This window comes from Tiliqua scincoides, chromosome 1, assembly GCF_035046505.1.
Source record: "Tiliqua scincoides isolate rTilSci1 chromosome 1, rTilSci1.hap2, whole genome shotgun sequence".
Classification (NCBI taxonomy): domain Eukaryota; kingdom Metazoa; phylum Chordata; class Lepidosauria; order Squamata; family Scincidae; genus Tiliqua; species Tiliqua scincoides.
The window spans coordinates 310,724,372-310,749,281 of NC_089821.1; the positions used below are offsets into that span (position 1 = coordinate 310,724,372).

Below are 24,910 nucleotides of genomic sequence, written 5' to 3' on the forward strand. Positions count from 1 at the left end.
GAGTTGGTGCTGATAACAGTTCGTGGCCCACTTGCTTAGGTCAGTTCGGCACTGGGAAGATCAAGGAAAATGGCCAACGCCTGCTAGAGTTTTGCTGTCATCACGGTCTCTGTGTCAGCAACACGTTCTTCAACACGAAGCCCCAACATAGAGTCTCTTGGAGACACCCAAGATCAAAGCACTGGCACCAGCTCGACCTGATTCTCACCAGACGATCCAGCCTTCCCAGCACCAAGATCACACGCAGCTATCAGGGTGCTGCCTGCGACACCAACCACTCCCTGGTGTGCAGCAGAGTGAAACTGCAAACAAAGCGACTGTATCACACGAAAAAGGAAGGAAGACCTTGCATTGATACGAGCAAGACCCGGGATCAGAGAAAAGTGGAGGAATTTGCACGAGCACTTGAGGAATCTCTTTCAGGCCCAGTCGATGCAAACGCATCCAACAGATGGGAACATTTCAAGAATGCCGTTTACAACAACGCCTTGTCCATATCTGGCAAGAAGACCAACAAGACGGCAGACTGGTTTGAAGCCCACTCTGAGGAGTTGACACCAGTCATTGAGGAAAAGAGGAGAGCTCAAGCAGCACACAAGGCCTGTCCCAGTGAGTGCAACCTGCAGGTCCTCCGAGCTGCTCGCAGCAAAGTCCAGCAGATTGCCAGGAGATGTGCTAACGACTACTGGCTCCAGCTCTGCTCCCAGATACAGATAGTAGCTGACACAGGCAACATCAAGGGGATGTATGACGGTATCAAGCAGGCCCTAGGTCCAATGCAGAAGAAAATTGCCCCTCTGAAGTTTGCCACAGGCGAGGTCATCCAGGATCGGATGCAGCAGATGGAACGCTGGGTGCAGCACTATTCTGAGCTATACTCCAGAGAAAATGTAGTCACCGAAGAAGTGCTGAACAATATTGAGTGCCTGCCTGTGCTGGAGGAGCTTGACAGTGAACCAACCCTAGAAGAACTTCAAGTGGCCCTGGACTCCCTTGCCTTTGGCAAGGCACCTGGAAAAGACAGCATTCCTGCTAAAGTCCTAAAGTGCTGCAAAGAGATCATCATCACTGAGCTGCATGAAATCCTCTGTCTCTGCTGGAGAGAAGGTGGAGTACCTCAAGACATGAGGGATGCAAACATCATCACGCTGTACAAGAACAAAGGCGACAGGGGTGACTGCAACAACTACCGTGGCATCTCTCTCCTTAGTGTTGTAGGAAAGTTGTTTGCCCGAGTTGCACTAAAGAGGCTCCAGGTTCTTGCAGAGAGCGTTTATCCAGAATCACAGTGAGGATTCCGAGCCAACAGGTCCACCACTGATATGGTATTCTCCCTTAGACAACTGCAGGAGAAATGCAGGGAACAACGACAGCCACTCTTTATAGCCTTCAGAGATCTCACAAAGGCCTTCGACCTGGTCAGCAGGGATGGCCTCTTCAAGATTCTCCCTAAGATTGGATGTCCAGCCAGGCTCCTCAGCATCATCAGATCTTTCCACAAGGACATGAAGGGCACTGTTGTCTTCGATGGCTCCACATCAGACCCCTTTGACATCTGAAGCGGCGTGAAGCAGGGCTGTGTTCTTGCACCAACCTTGTTTGGGATTTTCTTCGCTGTTCTGCTGAAGCATGCCTTTGGAACTGCAACAGAAGGCATCTATCTCCAGACTAGATCAGACGGAAAGCTCTTCAACCTCTCCAGACTGAGAGCAAAGTTCAAAGTCCAGCTGAAATGTCTTCGTGACTTCCTCTTTGCCGACGATGCAGCTGTCACCGCCCACTCTGCCAAAGATCTCCAGCATTGATTGATTTGTCATAAAGTGTCTTAGTAGGTACAGAAAAGAAAAAAGGGAGGGCATACTCTTTCCCTCCCTGGATTATCTTCAGTCTTGATCTTCCTGGGTGCCCAGACTGAGTGGCTACCTGGAAGTGCTGGTTTTCTAAGGGGCAGTCAAAGGTAAGAACATAAGAACATAAGAACATAAGAACAGCCCCACTGGATCAGGCCATAGGCCCATCTAGTCCAGCTTCCTGTATCTCACAGCGGCCCACCAAATGCCCCAGGGAGCACACCAGATAACAAGAGACCTCATCCTGGTGCTCTCCCCTACATCTGGCATTCTGACTTAACCCATTCCTAAAATCAGGAGGTTGCGCATACACATCATGGCTTGTACCCCATAATGGATTTTTCCTCCAGAAACTCGTCCAATCCCCTTTTAAAGGCGTCTAGGCTAGACGCCAGCACCACATCCTGTGGCAAGGAGTTCCACAGACCGACCACTAAAGGTAGGGCCTCTAGAGGTACTTCAGCCCCCAAGTTGGGGGGCTGCTGGGTCACAGGAGTCTCCCAGTCCCATCCTGAGGTTGGGCCCAGCCCTCTGGGGTTCAGTTCCCTGCCTCTCCCACAGATAGTCAGTAGTCCTTGATGAGTGTTCCTGCTCCTGCTGGGAGTCCTGGGCCCTCATCTTGGTCCACCTAATTGGGCTGGGCCAGCAAACTCCTTCGCAGCCCTTCTATGAGAGCCCTGCTCCTCCCCACAGGTCCTGCCCCCCTTGCTTTCTCCCTCCTGGCCAGATGCAGCCACAGATCACAGAGCACTAGACATGGGGACAAAAACTATGATCAATAAATTGTGCATGTTTTATTGAAACTTCTTTTAAGCACTCAAAAAAATTACAGCAGAGCAGTCTAGGACCACCTTCTCCCCTTCCCATGATTAATAAGCTTTCCAGAAAGATTCCAAAACATGTTTTGAATAAAGAGATGGTCTTGGCAAGTGTGATGTTTAGTTTCTGTAGCTAAAGCAAAGGAATTCCAGAGTTAAAGACTGCCAGATGGCAGCTCTTGCCCCAATTTTCAGTTGCTGCAAGAGTAAGAATATGGCACCACCATGCAAAGCTACCCCAGTTCTATTTGGAATAATACACAGTGGTTTAAAAAGTTACCTAAAGTTTGGCCCTGAAGATGGTTAATTAACCTTACAAAACAGAGAGGACCAGAAATCTTTGTCACCTGATATGCTGGAATTAATTAGCATCTATGCCTGGCTCTATGAAAATGGACCAAAGGTCTTACAAGGGAATTTGCAAAGCTAGTCCCAGTTTGAGCTGTCTTGTTCTCTGTAACTAAAGGCCCATGACAGAAACCAACCTCAATGGCCACCACCATCCATCAACTTCTCTTTTAACATGTCCTCTGATTGGTCATTTTTCCCATGCCAAGTGAGCACTACCCTATCACTACAATTCTATATTCCACTTATGTCACTCAGAATTAGCTCAAGCAGGTCTTTCTAAAATTAAGGATTCTACCCTTCTAATAAGCCTATTGTTTTTCTATGTCAGTGTCAACGACTTGCAGCTGTTTCTCCTATTATACAGACACGTATATGGGGGCCATCCTTAAAAAGCAGAGAAAAAATGGCTGGCTCAGCTAAAATCTGCAGAAGTCTCTTCAGTTGAATTATTATGGCATTCGTTAACTGACCTTTGAGTAAAGCCCCAAGAGCCTTTGGGCCAGTGATGAACTTCTGAAGGGAACCTTTCTATTCCCTGACGCTGACAACACGTACCCTGTCTGCCAGACCAATCAAAAACTGTAATACAGAGTCCCCTATTGCAGTGAGTCCCTCCTCCTAGTTCAGTAGCAATGCCATTCAGCCAGGAAATATAAAGGCAGCATACAGGAAGGCAGGCAGATAAGGAGCTGGCAAAGAGATGAAAGGCTAGGTACTTTCTCTTATGTTTTTGCATGGAGCTTCCAAGTATTTAGATAGCTTCCCCCCCCCCGGCTTTAGCCACTCCCCTTTTTTATCAGGTCTCCCTCTCTATATTAACTAATCCCACAAAGCTTCTCCTGGGCCACAATGGTTCACAGACCTGGTGAGGTGCAAAAGAGGGCAATCAACATCAGCAGAGTGCTGATTACCCCCTACTGGCCAGAAAAGACAACAGGTTTTTTTTTGGGGGGGGGGGGGTTAAGAAAAAGGCAGTTAGTGATTGGGGCCTATAAAATTATGCATGGTGTGGAGAAAATGGAGAGAAGTTTTTATCCCCCTCTCCAAATCAGGAGTTATCCAATGACACCAAATGACAGGAGATGTGGGGTGGATGTCTTCACACAGTGTACTTCCTAAGGAATTCATTGCCCCAAGGGGCAATTGCCACTAGTTTAAAAGGCTTTAAAAGGGGATTATGGTAGACAAGTTCATGAAAGACAGAGCTATAACTGGCTACTAATCAAGATGACTATAAGCTTCCTCTAGGTTCAGTGAGCAGTGATGAGAGAAGGCTATTCCCTTCATCTCATTACTTGCTGTGGCAAACGGCACTGGACTAAATGGGTCTTTGTCCAGTCTAGCAGGGCTCTTCCTGTGCTTCAAGTTCAGAGGCAGAACATATGAGCTACAGACTGGCACTCTGGATGTGGGACTACAGAATGTCAGATAATGGGGAAGGGAACTCCCATGCTTGATTGATCCTTCATATAAAAGTCTTCCTCTGTGCATGCGCACATACGCACGTACACACACACACACACAGTTAGGGTGTCATGGAGGAGACTTGCAGCTTTATCAGTGACAAGCTAGTTGTATTGTAAATACTTTTACAATGGGGGGGGGGAGAGAAGCAGTCAATCATATAACCCCTGCTTGGCTGTCTGTTTGAAGTGATATAGTCCAACAAGAGGCCTCACACACATTTCAGTTCCTAATTCTCACTCATCCTTGCTACTTTTTAGTCAAGCAATTAAGCTTTCAACTTTCACTCTGACCTGTTTTATGCTGCATATTCAGCTTTTTTGCCCCTGGGGGCTGGGGGATAAGAATAGGCCCTCAGTTAGCCTGGGAAGGCAGCTCATCTAAGAGAAGGAAAACTCTGATCCCAAACCTCCACTGCCTTGTGGCTACATTCAGTTATGGAAAAGGATTCAGGAGTCAACCTCGAGGCAAAATCTGCAGCCCGAGTCCCTGAGGCAGTTCATGGCTGAAAGCAGTCACATTCTGGCAACTCCTGAGACACCAGTGGAACCAACCGTATTGGCTTCTGCCTTTCCACTGAACCATTTCAGTGATGTGGAGAGGGGGGATTTGCTGCATGGGTAACAGTCTATCCTCCATATCTACTTTACCCAGGCTTCGCGCACTGGAGAGGACACTGTTCCAGAACCACTATTCAGAGCGCGATACCATAGTCTTCTGAGACTGAAGGATGTTGTTGTGCCAACAACACAATTCAACTTTTCAACACTAGTTAATACTTTTAACAACTCTTTGTTAGAGTGTGGATTCTTCCAATCTTTCAATGCAGGCTCACTGTTCAAGACTCACAGTGCCAAGTGTTCATCCAGCAAAATTAGCTGTTTCAGTATACTGAAGACAAACAGTAAGAAGGAGGGGTGGAAGTAGCTGGGAGAAAAAGACTTTGCAAGCAGTGAAGTTTTTTTCCCCTGCCAAAATAATCTCCCTGTCTACATGAACAGACTCTCTCAATTTATTTGCAGTTTGCTGCTTTTCTGCTCCAATATTTTATGTCTATATTGTTGTTAAAGTTGTTGTGAAACATTGCGCAGCTGCTTTTTACTCTTAGTTTTTAGCTTTCAGTTTGCTGCTACATTATTGTATTTTTAGATATTTATGGTTTACTTTTAAGTAATTATTGCATATTTTTATGTAAGCCGCCTTAGGCATCCACATAAATGGAAGAAAGGTAGGACAAAAATGTATTCAGTAAATAAGATTTGGGAATTTTCTGCACTAATTTCAAGTAACTGCAATAGGCATGGAAAAATGTTCAGGTTGAAAGACTGCATGTTACCAAGGAATGGATCCATTTGGGCAGTTTTCAAAAGATTATCATATTGTGGCGTTTAAAGACGAATTTATTGCTGAAAGAAGTATTTTTATCAGATGCAGGTTTCTGTTATTGCATGGAGATTATGAAATACAGGGCCAAATCCTATCCAACTTTCCAGCCATGCCAAAAGGGTGGTCATAGCAATCGGCAATGTGAGGTACAGTCACAGAGGCCTCCTCAATGTAAGGAAATGTTCGTTCTCTTGCCCTGGGACTGCATCAGCACTGGAAAGTTGGATAGGATTGGGTCCACAGGATACCAAGACAGCAGTTCTCAATCTCACAGGAAGTTCGAGACTACAGGTAAGTCTTGATGGGGGTGGGGGGGAAGGAAGTGACGTGATCTGCAGGACTGCATTGCTGCCAGGCTCACAGGGGCTTTTTAAAAAACTTACCCCTGCCCACTGCAGCCTCCTGGGGGTGTGGAGAGCCTCACAGAACTTTCTGCAAGATTTGCCACACCTCAAAACAATAAAAAAAGCTCCGCAAGGCTCCCTACAACCCCAGGAGGCTGTTGCAGGCAGGGGTAAGTTTTCAAAAAGCCTCTGCTGTGGATCATGTTGCTGCCTTTCCCCCCTCCCCACTCCTTAAAGTGCCAGAGACATTCATGCTCAAGCTGGTGGATTGCAACTCACCAGTTTGAGAACCACTGTATAAAAACTTACAACCTCTCCCATTCCTGCCTTTGACTTACTCTTCATAGAAAGACTCCAAATTTCTGAAGATTGTTTCACAAGTTACAGAACAGCAGTGAACATGCCAGCAAGTACACACTGGACAAGGAGTGGCAACCAGTCTTTGCTCTTTGAACAATGAAGCCACACAAGACACATGCTAGCTTAACCTTCATGATGAAATGCGGATGGGTTTTTTGCAAGCCCTTCCGCACTTTTAACATTACACCTCCAAGAGGGATTATCTAATGCAATTTACCTGCTAACCTGCACTTAGCAATATTTCAAAATAACTAGCCAGTCCAACCCCAGCTGCCAAGGAAGCAAGGGCTCCTTTTCTGGCCAAGATGGCCCATCCTAGCTTTCCCCTTCTTCAAGCTGCCATTAAAGCATTTCAAATTGGAAAGATTTTACACAAACAAGTTCTGTTTCAAATTATTGCCTATTCACTTTCATATGACCCCCTTTCCTCAACAGTAATGTAAAAAGCAAGGCATCATCATTCCAGTCTGTGAAGCCTTGTTTATTGCACACATGCTTGCTTTATTTCACTTATCAAGAAGTTTAGTGACAATTCTGCCACATTTGCAACTGGAGTTTGACTCCTGGCAACCACAAGTGGAATTAAGATGTGCCTTGCCCACCCACAAGCAACAAGCCTGTGAGAGATACTTCAGAGGCCCAACAGAGGATTCTGGTCTGAGCTAACTACTGCCAGCCAACGGAACCACCACCCAAGTGCCTGCCAGCCTGGGTGTTGCTGCTGCCATGTAAATACTATGTAAGGATGTGCAGTTCTTTTGTTTTTAAGCCACTGCAAGGAAACAAGGCCTGTCAGCAACATACTGAAGGCCAAGGGAGAAATTGCTGCTCTTATAATCAATGCATACCCTGTGCTCCAGCACAGCCTGACTGCATGCTGCAAAATGAACCTCTTAATCAAAGGGACTTTTAAACACACACACACACACACACAGAGCTGGAATGCATAAAATTAACTTGCTTGTCCTCCCACCCCACCCCCCCAAAAATGGGTGGAAGCAACATCAAAAGCACGACTACAGCCCAACCTCCATTCCTTTCAACAAAATTCAAATTTTGGGTTAACAGGCCCTGCAAAGAAGAGTTGTTCTGCTTGTTTACTAATATTTCATGCCCTACCGGTATTAGTATTTCATGCCCTACAGGTAGACCACAGCTGTGATACAAGGATATCTGCAAGAGGGATCTGAAGGCCTTAGGAATAGACCTCAACAGGTGGGAAACCTTAGCCTCTGAGTGTCCTGCTTGGAGGCAGGCTGTGCAGCATGGCCTCTCCCAGTTTGAAGAGACACTTTGCCAACAGTCTGAGGCTAAGAGGCAAAGAAGGAAGGCCCATAGCCAGGGAGACAGACCAGGGACAGACTGCACTTGCTCCCGGTGTGGAAGGGACTGTCACTCCCGAATTGGCCTTTTCAGCCACACTAGACGCTGTTCCAGAACCACCTTTCAGAGCGCGATACCATAGTCTTTCGAGACTGAAGGTTGCCAACATCACATGAGAGGACCTATTTATTCAAGGCAAGACAACCTCTCTTTATCCAGGACAGGCATCTCCTCTTAGATCTTGCAATGGCACTTCCACAGGGCCCCTTGGAAACGAGTTCCATTGCTTGATTATTCGCACAGCTAAATGACAGGGAGAGACAATCTGTCCCAATGTGACCAATATCCTCTGGGCTCTGAGGCCAAAGGCTCTTATCACTACAATCAACCGTGCCCAAGTTCTGACCTGTGGCTTGGTACAGGCGTCCTCTAGCAAGGCAGAGAGTTTGTTCCAATTCACCACAGTCGTGCTGGCAGCAGCCTCCATGTCCCAAAACGAATGCAAGGCTACCACCTCCTCTCAGGGGCAAGCTGTGCATAACTTTTTATTCCCGTTCAAATTGATTTTGGGTGACCATCTGTGTTTGTTCATTGTGCTCTTCATAGCAGCCCTCAAGACTACCATTATATGGCCCCTAAATCCTCTAAGTCAGTGGTTCTCAAACTTTGAGGGAGCTTTACTTCCTCAGTAAGTCTTTGTGGGGAAGGGGCAAGGGCAGGGACATGATCCCCAGGATCCTGTCCCTAAGGGGGAGGGTTAAAGGGGGGTGTTTCCACTTACTTGGATTCAGTGAGGGCTGCTGCTGCTGCAGGAGGTGTGGGGAGCCCAGCGCAGCCCTCTTCAGGGCTCTCCAAGGCTTGGAATCTTGAAACGTAGCAATTGCAAAGCACCTCCTGTTTGCAGGAGGTGCACTGCAATCACTCCTTTTCAAGATTCCAAGCCTTGGGGAGCCCTGAAGAGGGCTGCGCTAGGCTCTCCGCACCTCCAATAGCCCTCACTGAGTCCAAGTAAGTGAAAGCACCCCTCTTTCAACCCCTTTCAGAGGTGAAAAGTGGTGTGCCCCAAGTAACCAGTGCTTTTCAACCTGTTCATAAATGACCTGAAGACAGGGCTGAGCAGCAAGGTGGTTAAGTCTGCAGATGACACCAAGCTTTTCCGAGTGATGAAGACAAGAAGCGATTGTGAGGAGCTCCAGAAGGATATCTCCAGACTGGCAGGATGGGCAGCAAAATGGCAGATGCGTTGCAATGTAACTAAGTGTAAAGTCATAACAACAACAACAGGCACATTGGGGCAAAAAATCAAAACTTCACATATAGGCTGAAGGGTCCTGAGCTGTCTGTGACAGATCAGGAGAGAGATCTTGGGGGGGTGGTGGACAGCTCGATGAAAGTGTAGACCCGATGTGCAGTGGCAGTAAAGGTGGCCAATTCTACGCATGGGATCATTAGAAAAGGTATTGAGAACAAAATGGCTAATATTATAATGCTGTTGTACAAATCGATGGTAAGGCCACACCTGAAGTATTGTGTTCAGTTCTGGTCACCACATCTCAAAAATGACATAGTGGAAATGGAAAAGGTGCAAAACAGAGCAACTACAATGATTACGGGGCTGGGGCACCTTCCTTATGAGGAAAGGCTACAGTGTTTGGGCCTCTTCAGCCTAGAAGAGAGACGCCTGAGGGGGGACATGATTGAGACAAAATTATGCAGGGGTTGGACAGAGTAGATACAGAGATGCTCTTTATCCTCTCACACGACACCAGAACCAGGGGACATCCACTAAAATTGAGTGTTGGGAGAGTTAGGACATACAGACACCATCCCCTAGAAAGTGGTGCCTGAAAATGCTCAGGTTTGAGAACCTCACTAAGAAAGATATTGCTACCAATGGCCTGTGTCCAGACTTTAGAAGTTGGGCTGATACAGATTTCAGCTTCCGCCAATTAACAAAGCAACCAGTGTACTGGCACATGAGCTTTCTGTGCTACAAGGAAGTAGTAGTCCAACAGTTATATTGAAACTCCAACAAGCAGCCCTTCAAGAAGCCTCAAACATGAAACCAACTATAGTTGTATAGCAACCCATAAAGTTTGCAGGGCACTCAATATTATAGAAGCACTTTGAAGGCAACAGATCTAACTGCTCTAATGGGTACAAAAACACAGCAAAAATTAGGGCCATTCTGTGCTGGCAAATCCACTGCAAGTCAGAACTACTTATATATTTTAATATAAAGTTTCTGAACAAATAATTAGCTTCTACTTTGCATCATTTCAATGAAGCACTTAATCAAGCTCCAGAAGTCTGCATGGACATGAAGCAAATCATGAGTTCTAAGATTCAATTTCATATTTTAAAACCTGCACACTTTTCAAGGGGGAGAAACCTGAGTTGTACTGGCAATTCTTATAAAAATAAAAATTTATCTTGGTGAGAAGGCTTAAGTGTCCAGGAAGTTAAACCACATATTTCAATTGGACTCTTAAAGAACATTTGCCAATACTGAAAATTATTTGTATCAAAGTAATTTCTCTCTCACTCAGGTGCTAAGATCATTCCATGCATTGATGCCTTCCCCCTCCACCCATTTGTAGCTACTACTTTTTAAGTAAATGTCTCGAACCCAAGATTCTACAACACTAACTACTACAAGACGCAAAAAACATAAAGGCCATGTATGACTTGTCTAAAGGATTATAAAGGTACCCTTGTTTTGCCTACATATCCTTGCCACCAGTCAGCTTGCAGCCCCTATGGTAGCACTAACACCACAACTTTCCCTATTGTCCAAAGCTGTGTGCCACGTACATAGTGCAGGGATCCTGATGCCAGTAACTCATGGGGCCTCATGCAAGCTAATGATAGGTTTCTAGAAAGATATTCCTTTGCTAAGTACTAAGTGAAATCATTGCATAGTGTGAAACAATTCTGTAGAATTCCAGTCGCATGCCTGGAGAATAGTGTGTCCTGCACTAAGAGCCCAACACCACCACATTGCACTGACAACTGTAGCTAGCACAGTGACACTTGGTTGAATCTCCACTATCTGATTAAGAAAAAAAATGGACCTGCACCTCTTTCTTTGAGCAACAAAACGAGAGTGTTGTCTGCTACTTTCAGGTTCAGCTGCAGCATGCCTAGGAATACCCCTTTCAAGAGAGCAATGGTGAGACAGAAGCAAGCCTCTCTCTCCTGCTTGTGAGCAGCCCCATGGCATTGGTCATTGGCAGCCCAGTTGTCCCTCACAGCCCCATGGTTACTGATGGAAAACAGGGTGCTGAACTAGATGGGGCTTTAGCCTGATCAAGCCAGGCAACCATGCAGCTTCCAAAGGCATTCCTCTTTGTCCCAAAACCAAGCATCCTGTTCTTTACTCATCCCTTTGCTTGAGGGTTCCAGAAAGTGGTATTTGTCACAGTGATTCAGATTCTTTGTAGTCCTGCAAATCACAGCTATCTAAGAATATCCTTTCCCTGAAGGCATAAGAAGAAACCATGGCTCAAGCAGACCATCATTATTCAGGTCTTTCACAAGTATGAGACTTAGGCTTTCCAGTAAAAATGCAGTCTGCAGACAGGGCTTGTGGAAAAGAGAGTACCCATGCTAGTAAAAATAAAATCCAATTGGCTATATAGATAGCTCTCTCTCCCTTTCTCTCAAGACCAGTGGTTCTCACACATTCAGCACTGGGACCCACTTTGTAGAAAGAGAATCTGTCAGAACTCACCAGAAGTAATGTCATGACTAGAAGTGACATAATCAAGCAGGAATATTTTTAACAATCCTAGGCTGCAATCCTACCTAGAATTAAGTCCCATCGACTATCACTGTTAAAAGAATATGCATAGTAGTTTATTAAAAGTACAAGTCTGTAAGATTTCCCCAAATGCAGTCACATACTATGGTAGCATCAAGTCTAATCTATTAAAAATAAAATATTGAAATGAATGCGGACCCACCTGAAATTGGTTCACGACCCACCTAGTGGGTCCCAACACACAGTTTGAGAAACACTGCTCTAGACCATATTCACACCACCAAATTCTAAACAAGAGTATTAAGGATAAAAAAGCATTAATATGATTGGTTAAAATGTGCAATGTTGGTCAGAACTACATAAAAAATAATGCATGTAGCTTTAGTTACATTTAAAATAAGAAAGTATTCAGTTTTGAGGGAAAAAATCTATAATAGGTAGTCTAATAGAGCAGTGGTTCTCACATATTTAGCACTGGTGTCTGCGTGACTTCCTCTTTGCCGATGATGCAGCTTTCACTACCCACTCTGCCAAAGATCTCCAGCAGCTCATGGATAGTTTTAGCAAGGCCTGCCAAGATTTTGGACTGACAATCAGCCTGAAGAAAACACAGGTCATGGTTCAGGATGTGGACTCACCTCCCTGCATTACAATCTCTGCACATGAACTGGAGGTTGTCCATGACTTTGTGTACCTTGGCTCAACGATCTCCGACACTCTTTCTCTCGATACCGAGCTAAACAAACGCATCGGTAAAGCAGCTACCACGTTTTCCAGACTCACAAAGAGAGTCTGGTCCAACAAGAAGCTGACGGAACATACCAAGATCCAGGTCTACAGAGCTTGCGTCCCGAGTACACTTCTGTACTGCAGCGAGTCATGGACTCTTCACTCACAACAGGAGAGGAAACTGAATGCTTTCCACATGCGCTGCCTCCGACGTATTCTCGGCATCACCTGGCAGGACAAAGTTCCAAACAACACAGTCCTGGAACGTGCTGGAATCCCTAGCATGTATGCACTACTGAAACAGAGACGCCTGCGTTGGCTCGGTCATGTCATGAGAATGGATGATGGCCGGATCCCAAAGGATCTCCTCTATGGAGAACTCGTGCAAGGAAAGCGCCCTACAGGTAGACCACAGCTGCGATACAAGTACATCTGCAAGAGGGATCTGAAGGCCTTAGGGATGGACCTCAACAAGTGGGAAACCCTGGCCTCTGAGCGGTCCGCTTGGAGGCAGGCTGTGCAACATGGCCTTTCCCAGTTTGAAGAGACACTTGGCCAACAGTCTGAGGCTAAGAGGCAAAGAAGGAAGGCCCATAGCCAGGGAGACAGGCCAGGGACAGACTGCACTTGCTCCCAGTGTGGAAGGGATTGTCACTCCCAAATCGGCCTTTTCAGTCACACTAGACGCTGTTCCAGAACCACCTTTCAGAGCGCGATACCATAGTCTTTCGAGACTGAAGGCTGCCAACTAACTAAGCACTGGGACCCACTTTTTAGAATTAGAATCTGTCAGGACCCACCAGAAGTGATGTCATGACTGGAAGTGACATCATCAAGCAGGAACATTTTTTAACAATGCTGCAATCTTAGGCTGCACTCCTACCCACACTTACCCAGGAATAAGTCCAATTTACTGTCATTGTTAAAAGTATATACAGAGTAGCCTGTTAAAAGTACAGATTTGTAACATTTCCCCAAATACAGTTACATACCATGGCAACATCAAATCTAATATATTTAAAATAAAATACTGAAGTGAATGGGGACCCACCTGAAATTGACTCATAGCCCACCTAGTGGGTCCTGACCCATGGTTTGAGAAACACTGACTTAGAGCATGTTCTGAGTGAAATTATGACCTGCGAGACTGAAGATCACATGGACCTGCTGTGCCAAATATCAACGGTGGTAGCTGACATGTTACCACCTATCATTCTGCTTGTCTTTTGCCTATGTTTATTCACACATTATACATGGGGCTACCTTTGAAGGGCACCCAGAAAACTCATCAAGTGCAGAACGCATCCACACACGTTTTAACCACAGCCAAGCATTATCAGGTGATGCTCCTCCTACATTGACTGCACTAGCTACTGGTATGTTTCTGAGTGCAGTTAAAGATGTTGGTTGTTATTTTAAAACCCTAAACAGCGTAGAACCAGAGCACCTGAAGGGTAGCTGCTGACCCAGCCCGCTTTACTCCTTCTTTCCACCCCACCTCTATCTTCCCTATGGAAAACCACTTGGTTTTCATATGGAAGTATAGGGTTCATTAGGAAAGAGGTTTCCCTGCAACACTTTGAAATCAGTGCTGCTACAGAAAGATCACATTGCCAGGCGAGCAGGTCTTTTTGTGTAAGTGCTGTCCTCTTCATCTTGGTTTGGACAGGATAATAGCTCCAAGCTAGCCCACCTGCTGGGACTGACATACACCAGCTTAATAGACTCTAAAGCCCACTCAATCAGCAGACAAACTCTCAAAGTGACTATTGTTTCTTTAGCCAACTCTTCATAGCTTATCAGTTGTGTTAAGGCAGTTGTGTTGTCCCTCCTCCCCCATGAAAAGTATTCAGGGTCTCTCACTTTGTCTCAGCATAGTAAACTCCAGCTGTGAGACTGTCAGTTTGAATTACTGCACTGTTCTAGGTCTACCAAGGATAAGGACAAGCTCGACTTTGATGAAAAAAACTATTTGTAATACAGGCTGCAAGAAACATCTATCTTTTGTCGACTATGGTTCTTTGATCTTTTTGCCATGGATCAAGAGGTAACTGCAAATGAAACAATGTGATTTGGGACATATACAAGGCAAATAGTTTAAAGGAAGTTGCTCAACAGAAGTGAAGGAAGGGAACAAAGAGTTGACAAAGCTTTCCATAAAGTTGTGCTTTCTTCTCATGGGATTTCCAAGAATAAAGAAAAACCTCAAGGATTACCAACCACAAATGACAGACCTAGATGGCGAAGTCCCCTTCCAACTCTATGATATATCATCTCTAGCCAGTTAACTGTGTTGAAAGCAGTAACTATTCAATGCCAATCATTAGGTTTGATGAAGCAGGTACAGATTTGTCTCCATGTCTTGGATGCAACAGAAAAGTATACATTATGATCAGTACAATGGCACAGATGTCTTGATGATGCTGGTGAACATTGTCAGGCTGACAACTCACAATTCCATTATGCAACTATTGGTGGTATTTGATCAAGGGAACACTTGGACATCAACATATCAACTTTATCATCCCATTGACACAATATCTCAGTTTGCCAGAAAGGAAAAGAAATCAGCATGGTTGACATAGAAAGTCTATCTTCCAGTGACCAAAGTTTTCCTCCTTCTCAGGCAATGACAAATCATACACTAACATGTAACTTAAAGATAAAGGTATTTCTGTAACAGCGTGAACAATAAAAGATAAGTACCCTGTTCTCAAGATGATGCAAGAACTTACCACCTACACAAAGTGCTCTTATCTAATTCTTAACACATGAATAGAGGGCATCTATCATGACAGCATCTGGCAAACAAAAGCTTGGTATTACCACAGAATGTCCCAACTCCTGAAGACAACAATTGCACAAAGACAAGGTCACTTTGCATCAACAAGGCTGCCAGAAGCAGAAAAAGTGCAAGGAACTGATCAACTTCAGCTGTTGAGGAAGAGCTCCTGTGTTCAAAGAAATGTTTTCATAAAAATGGTCAGTGTGAACAGCTCTTTGCTATTGCACTGGAAAATACTAACATGGAATATGATCATCCGTCTCGTCTTTGCTGACAAGAAAGCAAAAACTAAATCTAAATTTAAACACTCATGTCCTGATATGTAAATTCCACACATCTTGGTATTCAACATCACCAGCGGGTTGGTCATCTTGAATTATGACAGATTAATTATTCTAGCCTGTTTGAAGCAGTCATGTATAGGTATTTTTCTCCAAAATGTATGTTCTGCCACTACTTAAAAGTATAGGTATTGGAGGCTAAGAGGCAAAGAAGGAAGGCCCATAGCCAGGGAGACAGACCAGGGACAGACTGCACTTGCTCCCGGTGTGGAAGGGATTGTCACTCCCGGATTGGCCTTTTCAGCCACACTAGACGCTGTGCCAGAACCACCTTTCAGAGCGCGATACCATAGTCTTTCGAGACTGAAGGTTGCCAATAGTACTATACTACTGGAGATTTTGAATACTACTACGTATTTTCTGGGAATGAGACTGTCAAGCTTAGACACCTCTATGAAATAGATTAGTGTAGGATGCAGACAACAACCACATAAAATTTCAAACATTAATCTGTTATGCTACAATTATTCAACTAAGCTGCTGGACTGGAAGTGAGGGGCATACAGAAACAAGCACCAAAGACTAACACTTACAAATCACCCCCTTGGTTAACAGTAGCATGATGCATATGATAAGGTAATGGGGGGGGGAATAGAAACTCTATCCATTAAACAGATTTAATCTAGTTTCTGTTCTATCTTCCATACTTTAAAAAAAAGATAATTTTACCATAAGTAATAGTAGTCGTATGTGCCAAAACCAGGTCACCGTGAAAACATACCACTTCATCATTGGCATCCTTCAGTCGAAGACTATGGTATCGCGCTCTGAAAAGTGGTTCTGGAACAGCGTCTAGTGTGGCTGAAGAGGCCAATTCAGGAGTGACAATCCCTTCCACACTGGGAGCAAGTGCAGTCTGTCCCTGGTCTGTCTCCCTGGCTATGGGCCTTCCTTCTTTGCCTCTTTGCCTCAGTCTGTTGGCCAAGTGTCTCTTCAAACTGGGAAAGGCCATGCTGCACAGCCTGCCTCCAAGCGGGATGCTCAGAGGCCAAGGTTTCCCACCTGTTGAGGTCCATTCCTAAGGCCTTCAGATCCCTCTTGCAGATGTCCTTGTATCGCAGCTGTGGTCTACCTGTAGGGTGCTTTCCCTGCACGAGTTCTCCATAGAGGAGATCCTTTGGGATCCGGCCATTGCCCATTCTCACGATATGACCAAGCCAGCACAGGCGACTCTGTTTCAGCAGTGCATACATGCTAGGGATTCCAGCCAGGTGATACCGAGGATCACAAGACAACTATTACTTCCCACTGTGTAAAGGAACAAACTGGAATACTCCCAATTCTTGGGGGGGGGGAAGAGGAGAGGTCCTATCCTGTGAAGGGTGAGAACGGGGCAAAAAACACTGTGGGAAATAATTTTGGTCCCAGTAGGAAAACGTCTAGTTAGTATTTCCAACAGTTCTTTTCTGCAGGAGAGCAAGAGGACAATCAACCCTGAGACAAATATAAACAGGGGAAATACACAGCTTTTTGCATGGGGAGGGGAAGGTTACATATGGGAAAACCATCAAACCTCTGCAAAGCTAGATAGATATCAGGGATTATTACACCCAAGACAGTTAACTCTCGCCTGCAAGAGAGCCACTGTAGCAGAGCGGCTAAGGTGGAGGCTGAATAAGATCCTGGTTAAAATCTTGCCTTTGCCAAAAATTCACTAGCCACCATCTCCCTGCCTAATTCCCCACCTTTGCACTATAATATTAATATTTATATGCTGCTTTTCAACAACAACAAAAAAGTTCACAAAGCTGTTTAGATAGCAAAGGAAATAAGAAAACGCTTCCCTCCCAAAGGAGTTCACAATCTAAAAAGAAATACAAGTTGCCAACAGCCAGTGAGACCGACAGTGTCGGGATAAACAGAGATAGTTCTTCCCCCCTCCTAAATACAAGGGAGTAACTCCTCTGAAACGATTCTCTTCGCCTGGGCAGCTGGGGTCACTGGGATAACACACTAACATTATACATTCCAAAATACTGAACCAGAAAGACACTTTTACTATAAAAGGTAAAAGGATAACACTGATCTGCCTTTCACAATTGCTATAAAGTTTAGTGAGCATATACACAAAGCTTTTGAGCACTCTCAAGCACTGCAAACAAATTTGAGACACACAAAGGTGCAATCTTTTCTCAAACCCTCCCTCTCTCTCACTAGCTATTTCCCATCCTCCTGACACTCCCCCCCCTGCACACACAAAAATGGTGAGGTGGGGTGTGTCAGGGGGATATACATATTATTTTACCAACCCAGTGAAAAGAATCTCTAAATGTCCTTCTGTATGTCTCCATCACGAAGGCTTCACATTTTAGAAATGCTGCAAGCGATGACTTGTTGGTTCATCTTTCAAGGAGGGTTGATTTTTTAGACATTAAGAACATTAAGGGACCTAGAGCAACTTCCAGTGATTTCTTGGTGATTTGCAATAGAGACAGAAGGGTTTCTGACAAACTTTTTAACATCAACAACACCACAAACAATGTTCCCAGTAAACCAAGCTCCCTGAGTAGAGGAGTAAGCATATCAGTCTGCTACAGCAAAAACAAAACAAACCTCAAAGGCCTTGTATCACCTTAAGTACAAACACGTAAGAATACATGGAATACAGTTCATCCAATAAATGAAGGGTTATCCTGAGTTAGTAGGAACATGCGTATATAGGTTTGTACACACACAGGAGGAAATATATAGGGTGAAGGGCCCATAGCATAGAAGAAATATAGTCAGGGACCCTTAAAGTGGAAGAATAAGTACAGTGAGAATTCACAACAGCAGCAATAGGAGATGAAACAATCTGCCCGGCAACACTAACAAAAATATTGAGATGCCACTGAGACACCAAATATTGAGAAACCGTTGCTCTTATTTGAGCCTACGCAGGCAGATCCAGACCTGTGAACGACAGGCCCAAATGGCTATGGAATGTGAGACAGATACAGCAGGTAACTATGTGTGATATACGTTCCCAGTTAACTTATGCTTCTTAAGAAACCACATTAAGATAATCTTCCCATCTATAACTTAGAGAGAGATTTTCATAACTCAGTGCTGGTGCTGAAAAAGCAGCCCCTTGCATCAGTCCTCTTCCTCATCTCAGACTGGCAAACAACCTAGCAATCAAGAGGCTTAATGTTAAGGAAAAGGGTGACTGCCAGGACCAGGTCATAAACAAATGGGAGAGTTCAAAGGCAATGGCACAGCCACCCCAAACATGTGGCTAACATTTGACAGGCGTTCTGCTGTTTCTATCAACAGACAGCAATTCTTTGCTTAGCATGCCCAGGATCTGGTATTCAGAAAGGCATTCAGAAAGAGAAGAACCACGACAGACTAAGGGCCCAATCCTATCCAACTTTCCAGCACTGATCCAGTTGTGCCAATGGGATGAACATGGCATCCTGTGGGGGGTGTGCAGTCATAGAGAGCCCTCCTCAAGACAACACTTGATCCCCAACCTCAGGGCTGCAACAGTGGGAGGTTGGATAGGATTGGGCCCCAAGATATCTCTATTTGTTCAAAGGTAAGTAATGAGATAAAAGTGACTGGGGGTGGAGAGGCCTCAAGAGGCCTCCAGAAGCAACAGATACTTACTGAAGGTCTTGCAGATATCAGAGACTGCTTTGAAGACTCTGTCAGAGAAGTTCACTTTCACCTTCACATACTTCATGTTGGGAAGCTGGAGTCTGAGCAGCTTGTGCTGAGGTGTGAACTGCAGCTTGGCGTCAGCCTGTATTCCATATTTATCCAAGGTCCAATGAGTCTTGAGGAGCCAGGTCTTCTTCTTTTCCCACCACAGAGCATGATCAGACCAGTCTTTCTTGACATCTAGGGCAGCAAAAATGAGAAGTCAGAGACTAAGTAGAACAAAGTGACTGCATTTTTTAAAAAATTCGTTATACATTTCCCATGATTGTGCTGGGATAATTTCTCCAGCAACGTTATGCTTCTTGCAAACACCTAGGATGACAGATTATTTTTTATTCCACCTTCTGGGAATTACATCAAGGTAGCTAACCATAATAAACACAACTGAAAAACATTAAACCCACAAAGCAAACAAAGGCCAGCTAACACCCACCAATATACAGTGGTGCCTCGCAAGACGAATGCCTCGCACACCGAAAAACTCGCAAGACAAAAGTGTTTTTGCGATTTTTTCTGGTGACTCGCAAGATGAATTTTTCTATGCCGTGCTTCGCAAGACGAATTTTTTCTATGGCCGTGCTTCGCAAGATGAATTTTTAAAATTAAAAAGTTGAAGTTTTGTGCTTGAAATTTTTGAAATCCTCTGTACAGTATGTATGCCTTTAAAGAGCACTTAATAAACACTTTGTAAACCAAATTTGACTTTGTTCTGACTTTTTTTGCCCATAGGAAATTAATTAAATTTCAATGCATTCCTATGGGAAACCTCGCTTCACAAGACGAAATTAATTAAATTTCAATGCATTCCTATGGGAAACCTCGCTTCACAAGACGAAATTTTCGCAATACGAAACGACTTGCAGAACGAATTAATTTCATCTTGCGAGGCACCACTGTACTTCCAATGCCACTACCCAATCCATATTGAACAGCAGTTCCCATTCACCCATAAGAGGCTGGATGGAAAGGTAGGCCTTCAAGACCTTTTCAAAGGCAACGGGAGATAGAGCATCTCAGATGTTTTGCAGGAGTTTTTACAGCTTGAAAGTCATGAGAGAGAAGGTCCTGTCTCATATGTATACCAGCTAAGCCTCAGTAAGTGACATTACATACCAAGTAGGCATCATCTCATGGCTGTAGATGGTCTCCAAGATACCAAAGACGCAATCTTTATAGGGCTTTAAAAGTGATCTGGCCTAGATGCCTTTGAAAGGGGTTTGGACAAATGGATGGAAGAAAAGTTCATCAGCGCCATGATGGGTAAGTACAAACTCCTGAAATTAAAAGTAGGCTAATTCAGAATGCCAGAAGCAAGGGAGCAGCATCAGGATGCAGGTCTCTTATTGTCTTGTGTGCTCCCTGAGGCATCTGGTGGGCCACTATGAGATACAGGAAGTTGGACTAGATTGGCCTTTGGCCTGATCCAGTGGGGCTGTTCTTATGTAGGACCAAAAATGACAATCAGGTGCAAAAAGTATCTTGTCAAATAAACACTATGAAGCAAATGCCTTCATTTTCCCCCTCAGAAACCATTATCCATACACACAAACACAAACACATATATATATGTGAATATATGGGAATGGCGGCGGCGGCGGGTAAAAGAGAGGGCTGCCTTCTCCAGCGCGGGCAGGCCTTGCTTCCCCTGCATGCTTTGAAAGAGGCTGAGCTCCTCCATGCCCTGTAGCCGGCAGGGGCTCCGCCTCGCCTCGCCGCCCCCCAGGCAGCTCCCCTCGGTCTCCCAACGTCCCTGTGGGGCCAGGGCTCCTCGGCTCCTCCTGGGAAAGGCTCTCCCCGGCATCACCCTCGACAGGCATGTTGGAATGGATGGACCTTCTCAACACGCATCTCTGCCTCCCTTCCCCCGCTTCTGCACCGTTCTGACGTGCTGAAAAGACACGTATCTTCTCAGTACTACGCTGGTGTAGGCTCCCAGTGGCAGGGATGAGGACCCGCCAGCGAATATTCTCTGCTGTCATGCGCCTTGTCCTGAAGTGCTTGCGGATAGGTCAGTGACGTCGGTTCTGGCTGACCCGCCGGGTGGAGCAACTGTGGCTGTATGGGCGGCTCTGCTTGCGTTCTCTCTTCTACAACTCCTTTGCTGATAGTAATGCTGCCCTTGATGCCCTCTCTGAACCCATCTACTGGCTGGTGGATCATGTCACTCGGTGGTTTGGGGTGGTATTTGTAGTTCTGGTGATCCTATTGACCAGTTCGGTAGTGGTCATAGTATATGTCTGCCTGCTGCCACTCATCCTGCGGACCTATCCCATTGCTTGGGTCTTCTGGCACTTCATCTATGGCCACTGGAATCTCATCATGATAATCTTCCACTACTTTATGGCCATCACTACTCAGCCTGGGTACCCCCCCCCCAAGCAGTCTCAGGGCGACATCGCTGCTGTCTCCATCTGTAGGAAATGCACTGCCCTGAAGCCTGCCCAGACCCACCACTGCAGCATCTGCAACAGGTATATTTCTTTACTCAGCGTGTGGTCGGTCTGTGGAACTCCTTGCCACAGGATGTGGTGCTGGCGTCTAGCCTAGACGCCTTTAAAAGGGGATTGGACAAGTTTCTGGAGGAAAAATCCATTACGGGGTACAAGCCATGATGTGTATGCGCAACCTCCTGATTTTAGAAATGGGTTATGTCAGAATGTCAGATGCAAGGGAGGGCACCAGGATGAGGTCTCTTGTTATCTGGTGTGCTCCCTGGGGCATTTGGTGGGCCGCTGTGAGATACAGGAAGCTGGACTAGATGGGCCTATGGCCTGATCCAGTGGGGCTGTTCTTATGTCTAGTGTGGCTGAAAAGGCCAATTCGGGAGTGACAATCCCTTCCACACTGGGAGCAAGTGCAGTCTGTCCCTGGTCTGTCTCCCTGGCTATGGGCCTTCCTTCTTTGCCTCTTTGCCTCAGTCTGTTGGCCAATTGTCTCTTCAAACTGGGAGAGGCCATGCTGCACAGTCTGCCTCCAAGCGGGACGCTCAAAGGCCAGGGTTTCCCACCTGTTGAGGTCCACTCCTAAGGCCTTCAGATCCCTCTTGCAGATGTCCTTGTATCGCAGCTGTGGTCTACCTGTAGGGCGCTTTCCTTGCACGAGTTCTCCATAGAAGAGATCTTTTGGGATCCGGCCATCAACTATTCTCACGACATGACCGAGCCAACGCAGGCTTCTCTGTTCCAGCAGTGCATACATGCTAGGGGTTCCAGCACGTTCCAGGACTGTGTTGTTTAGAACTTTGTCCTGCCAGGTGATGCCGAGAATGCGTCGGAGGCAGCACATGTGGAAAGCGTTCACAACAGACTCTGAATAAGTTTTTTACAGAACCTCTCTTTTGACTAGCCGCCTGGGTCCCTTTCAGGGAGAAGGGCGGGATACAAATAAAGTTTATTATTATTTATTATTATTATTATTGTTCTGGTTGGCAGGGCATTTGTCAATCTCAGAATGGCATGACCTACATTCTGTCAGTCATTGTTGGCTGTAAAAAAGGAAGCTGGAAGACAAGTATAGGGGCAGGGGGAATGAATCCATTAAAATCTTTATCTTATGCACTGGGTTCCTGTTCCAAGATTCATGTTTATGCAATAAGTGAAGGATCCAAAATAATTATTTTGGAACAAGTCAACACAGACAATTTCTCTTTCCCATCTCAGATTCTTTTAATAAAAATTCAGCCAGCCAGTAACACTCTAAGGCCCTATAGCTCTAGTGCATAAGAAATTTGGCAGTGGACTGGCGAAGACTCTCTAAGGCAGTCTATCTGTGCATACCATGATTCCACAGGAACACCAAAGGGAACAGTGGGCGCAAGACTTTGTTTTTGTTAGGAAATCACAAGCAAGGTTTCTAACTGTTACGGTTGCAGATAAATGTTTGAAGTCATGCGGGCAGTGCCTACTGATAGCAAAGATTCAAAGTGGTGTTATTAGTCTTCCAGGATAATCTGCACCAGAATTATGCAAGTTTCCTCAGTGGACATAGTTTAATTAAGCCAATGAATTCAGCCTCCCCTTGTTTCAGGTTTTGGATCACTTGTGAGCAGAGGGTACACAGCCTGGGCTCTCCATTGCCCCAGGAACAGTGGCAGAAGTGCCTGCACTTCTCTCCTGAAGGAAGAGGTGGAAGGATTTCTCTCCCTATCTGTCAAACACAGGAAATGTCTTTAGCTGCCATGGTAACAACATCCCATCACAGCAAGTAAAATTAAGATTTAATTTCAACACAGGGCCACCCTACAAGAAACATTCCAAGAGTTGTCTGAAAAACCCACAATTCCTATGAAAAACTTGCAATTGGCAGAGGTAAAATGAAAGAGCACAACTGTATTCAAAGTTATGCAGGGAGAAAGAAAAGTAAGCTCTCCTTATGTTATACAGCCTGTAGCAGGAGCAGCAGCCATCATTTTCTAGAACACTATAGCATCCAATGAAACAAAACCAAATATAGAAAAGCATGCAGCTTGCAACCAGGCTGGGCTACCCAGAAATCAATGACAAGGAATTCTGGCGCAAACTCTATTCTACTCTGAGAATACTGAGTGAGGGCAGGAAATGAACTTGGCACTGAAAACAGAAGCATCCTGCATCACCAGCACGTCTGCAATTTCGGGTTTAAAGCTATGTGGCAGATTCTAGACAACAGCCATTGATTTTGTCAACCTCAAGATAAACTTGGGCTAAATTAATACCTTCACACACACAAGGATAATAAGAGTGTACAGCACACAGTCTTACATGTAAACTTGAATGTTACATGTTTACATGCGTTAAATGGGCCTTACTCCCAGGAAGCAGTGCAGAAGTCTGCGTCCTTAAAGTCAAGCTGACCCATAAGGCTGTGGGTCCCCAGCAAATGATCGGGGGGGGGTTGCTCCCTCATTGTACATACAGATCCATCCTGTTACGCCTCAAAGCCACCCTCTCCATCTGCCTGAGAAGGAACAGGCCAAGTCAGCAGGGAGAGCTTTGCCCTATGGCTTCAATGCTATTTGGAGATGAGAAAAGGTTATGCAGCATCTATTGCTTCCTCTTCAGGTTACTGTCTCTCCTAAAGGCTGCTGAAACAGAGGAAGAGGAGCACATAGCCACAGGATCTGACTGGGGCTTACTAAGTGGCTGTAGTTTTGACTGTGAACCTGCGCGCGTCACCTGACAATAGGCTCGGCAGCCACACGTGCAAGGTGACTGATCTCCAGACAGGCTTGGTGGACACAAATCGGGGAGACAGTGCTGTTCTGCACGAAAGGAATCCTTACAACCAGCTTTACAGGTTTCAGCTTGTTTTGCTTGATTCATATTTTCCAGGTTCACACCAACCATCCTAAGATATTAGTTCCTAAGACTTTGAGCGACTCTGGTCCATCTCTCAACCACAATTAAAAGATTGGAAGGAGGCTGCAGAATTGCAAGCACCCTCTTCGAGCCTCTCCCCCCCCCCCACTTCCCTACCTGGAAGTAACTACCCATAATGTCCCTGCACCAGCACTGGCCATGGTCAACACTAATCTGCTTAACTGGAATTAAGCCTGATGTCAAACTCCGGTTGCAATAAGAGAAGGGTAAATTTACATCAGAGAAGGAAAAACACACAAGCTATGACCCTCCTGATTTTTCAACCACAATTAAGAGATCAGCAATGTTACATTTGCACTCCTGTTTTCAGACTCTGCTGCAGCCATAGAGAGTAAACTCAGGCAAGACCTAACATTGTAGTTTCAAAACAAACGTTCTAGCAACAAATAATAAG

The 24,910-nt window shown here is 45.3% G+C and overlaps 1 protein-coding gene across 4 annotated transcripts in view; it reads right to left on the reverse strand.

The window, feature by feature from the left end:
* The window catches only part of FERMT2 (FERM domain containing kindlin 2), a 114,915-nt gene that overhangs the window by 60,254 nt on the left and 29,751 nt on the right, over positions 1–24,910 (reverse strand). For all 4 annotated transcript variants that reach the window (XM_066630066.1, XM_066630054.1, XM_066630060.1 and 1 more), the window contains exon 3: positions 19,106–19,339. In XM_066630066.1, coding sequence (XP_066486163.1) covers positions 19,106–19,339 — 234 coding nt within the window. The remainder of the gene's footprint in view (positions 1–19,105; positions 19,340–24,910) is intronic.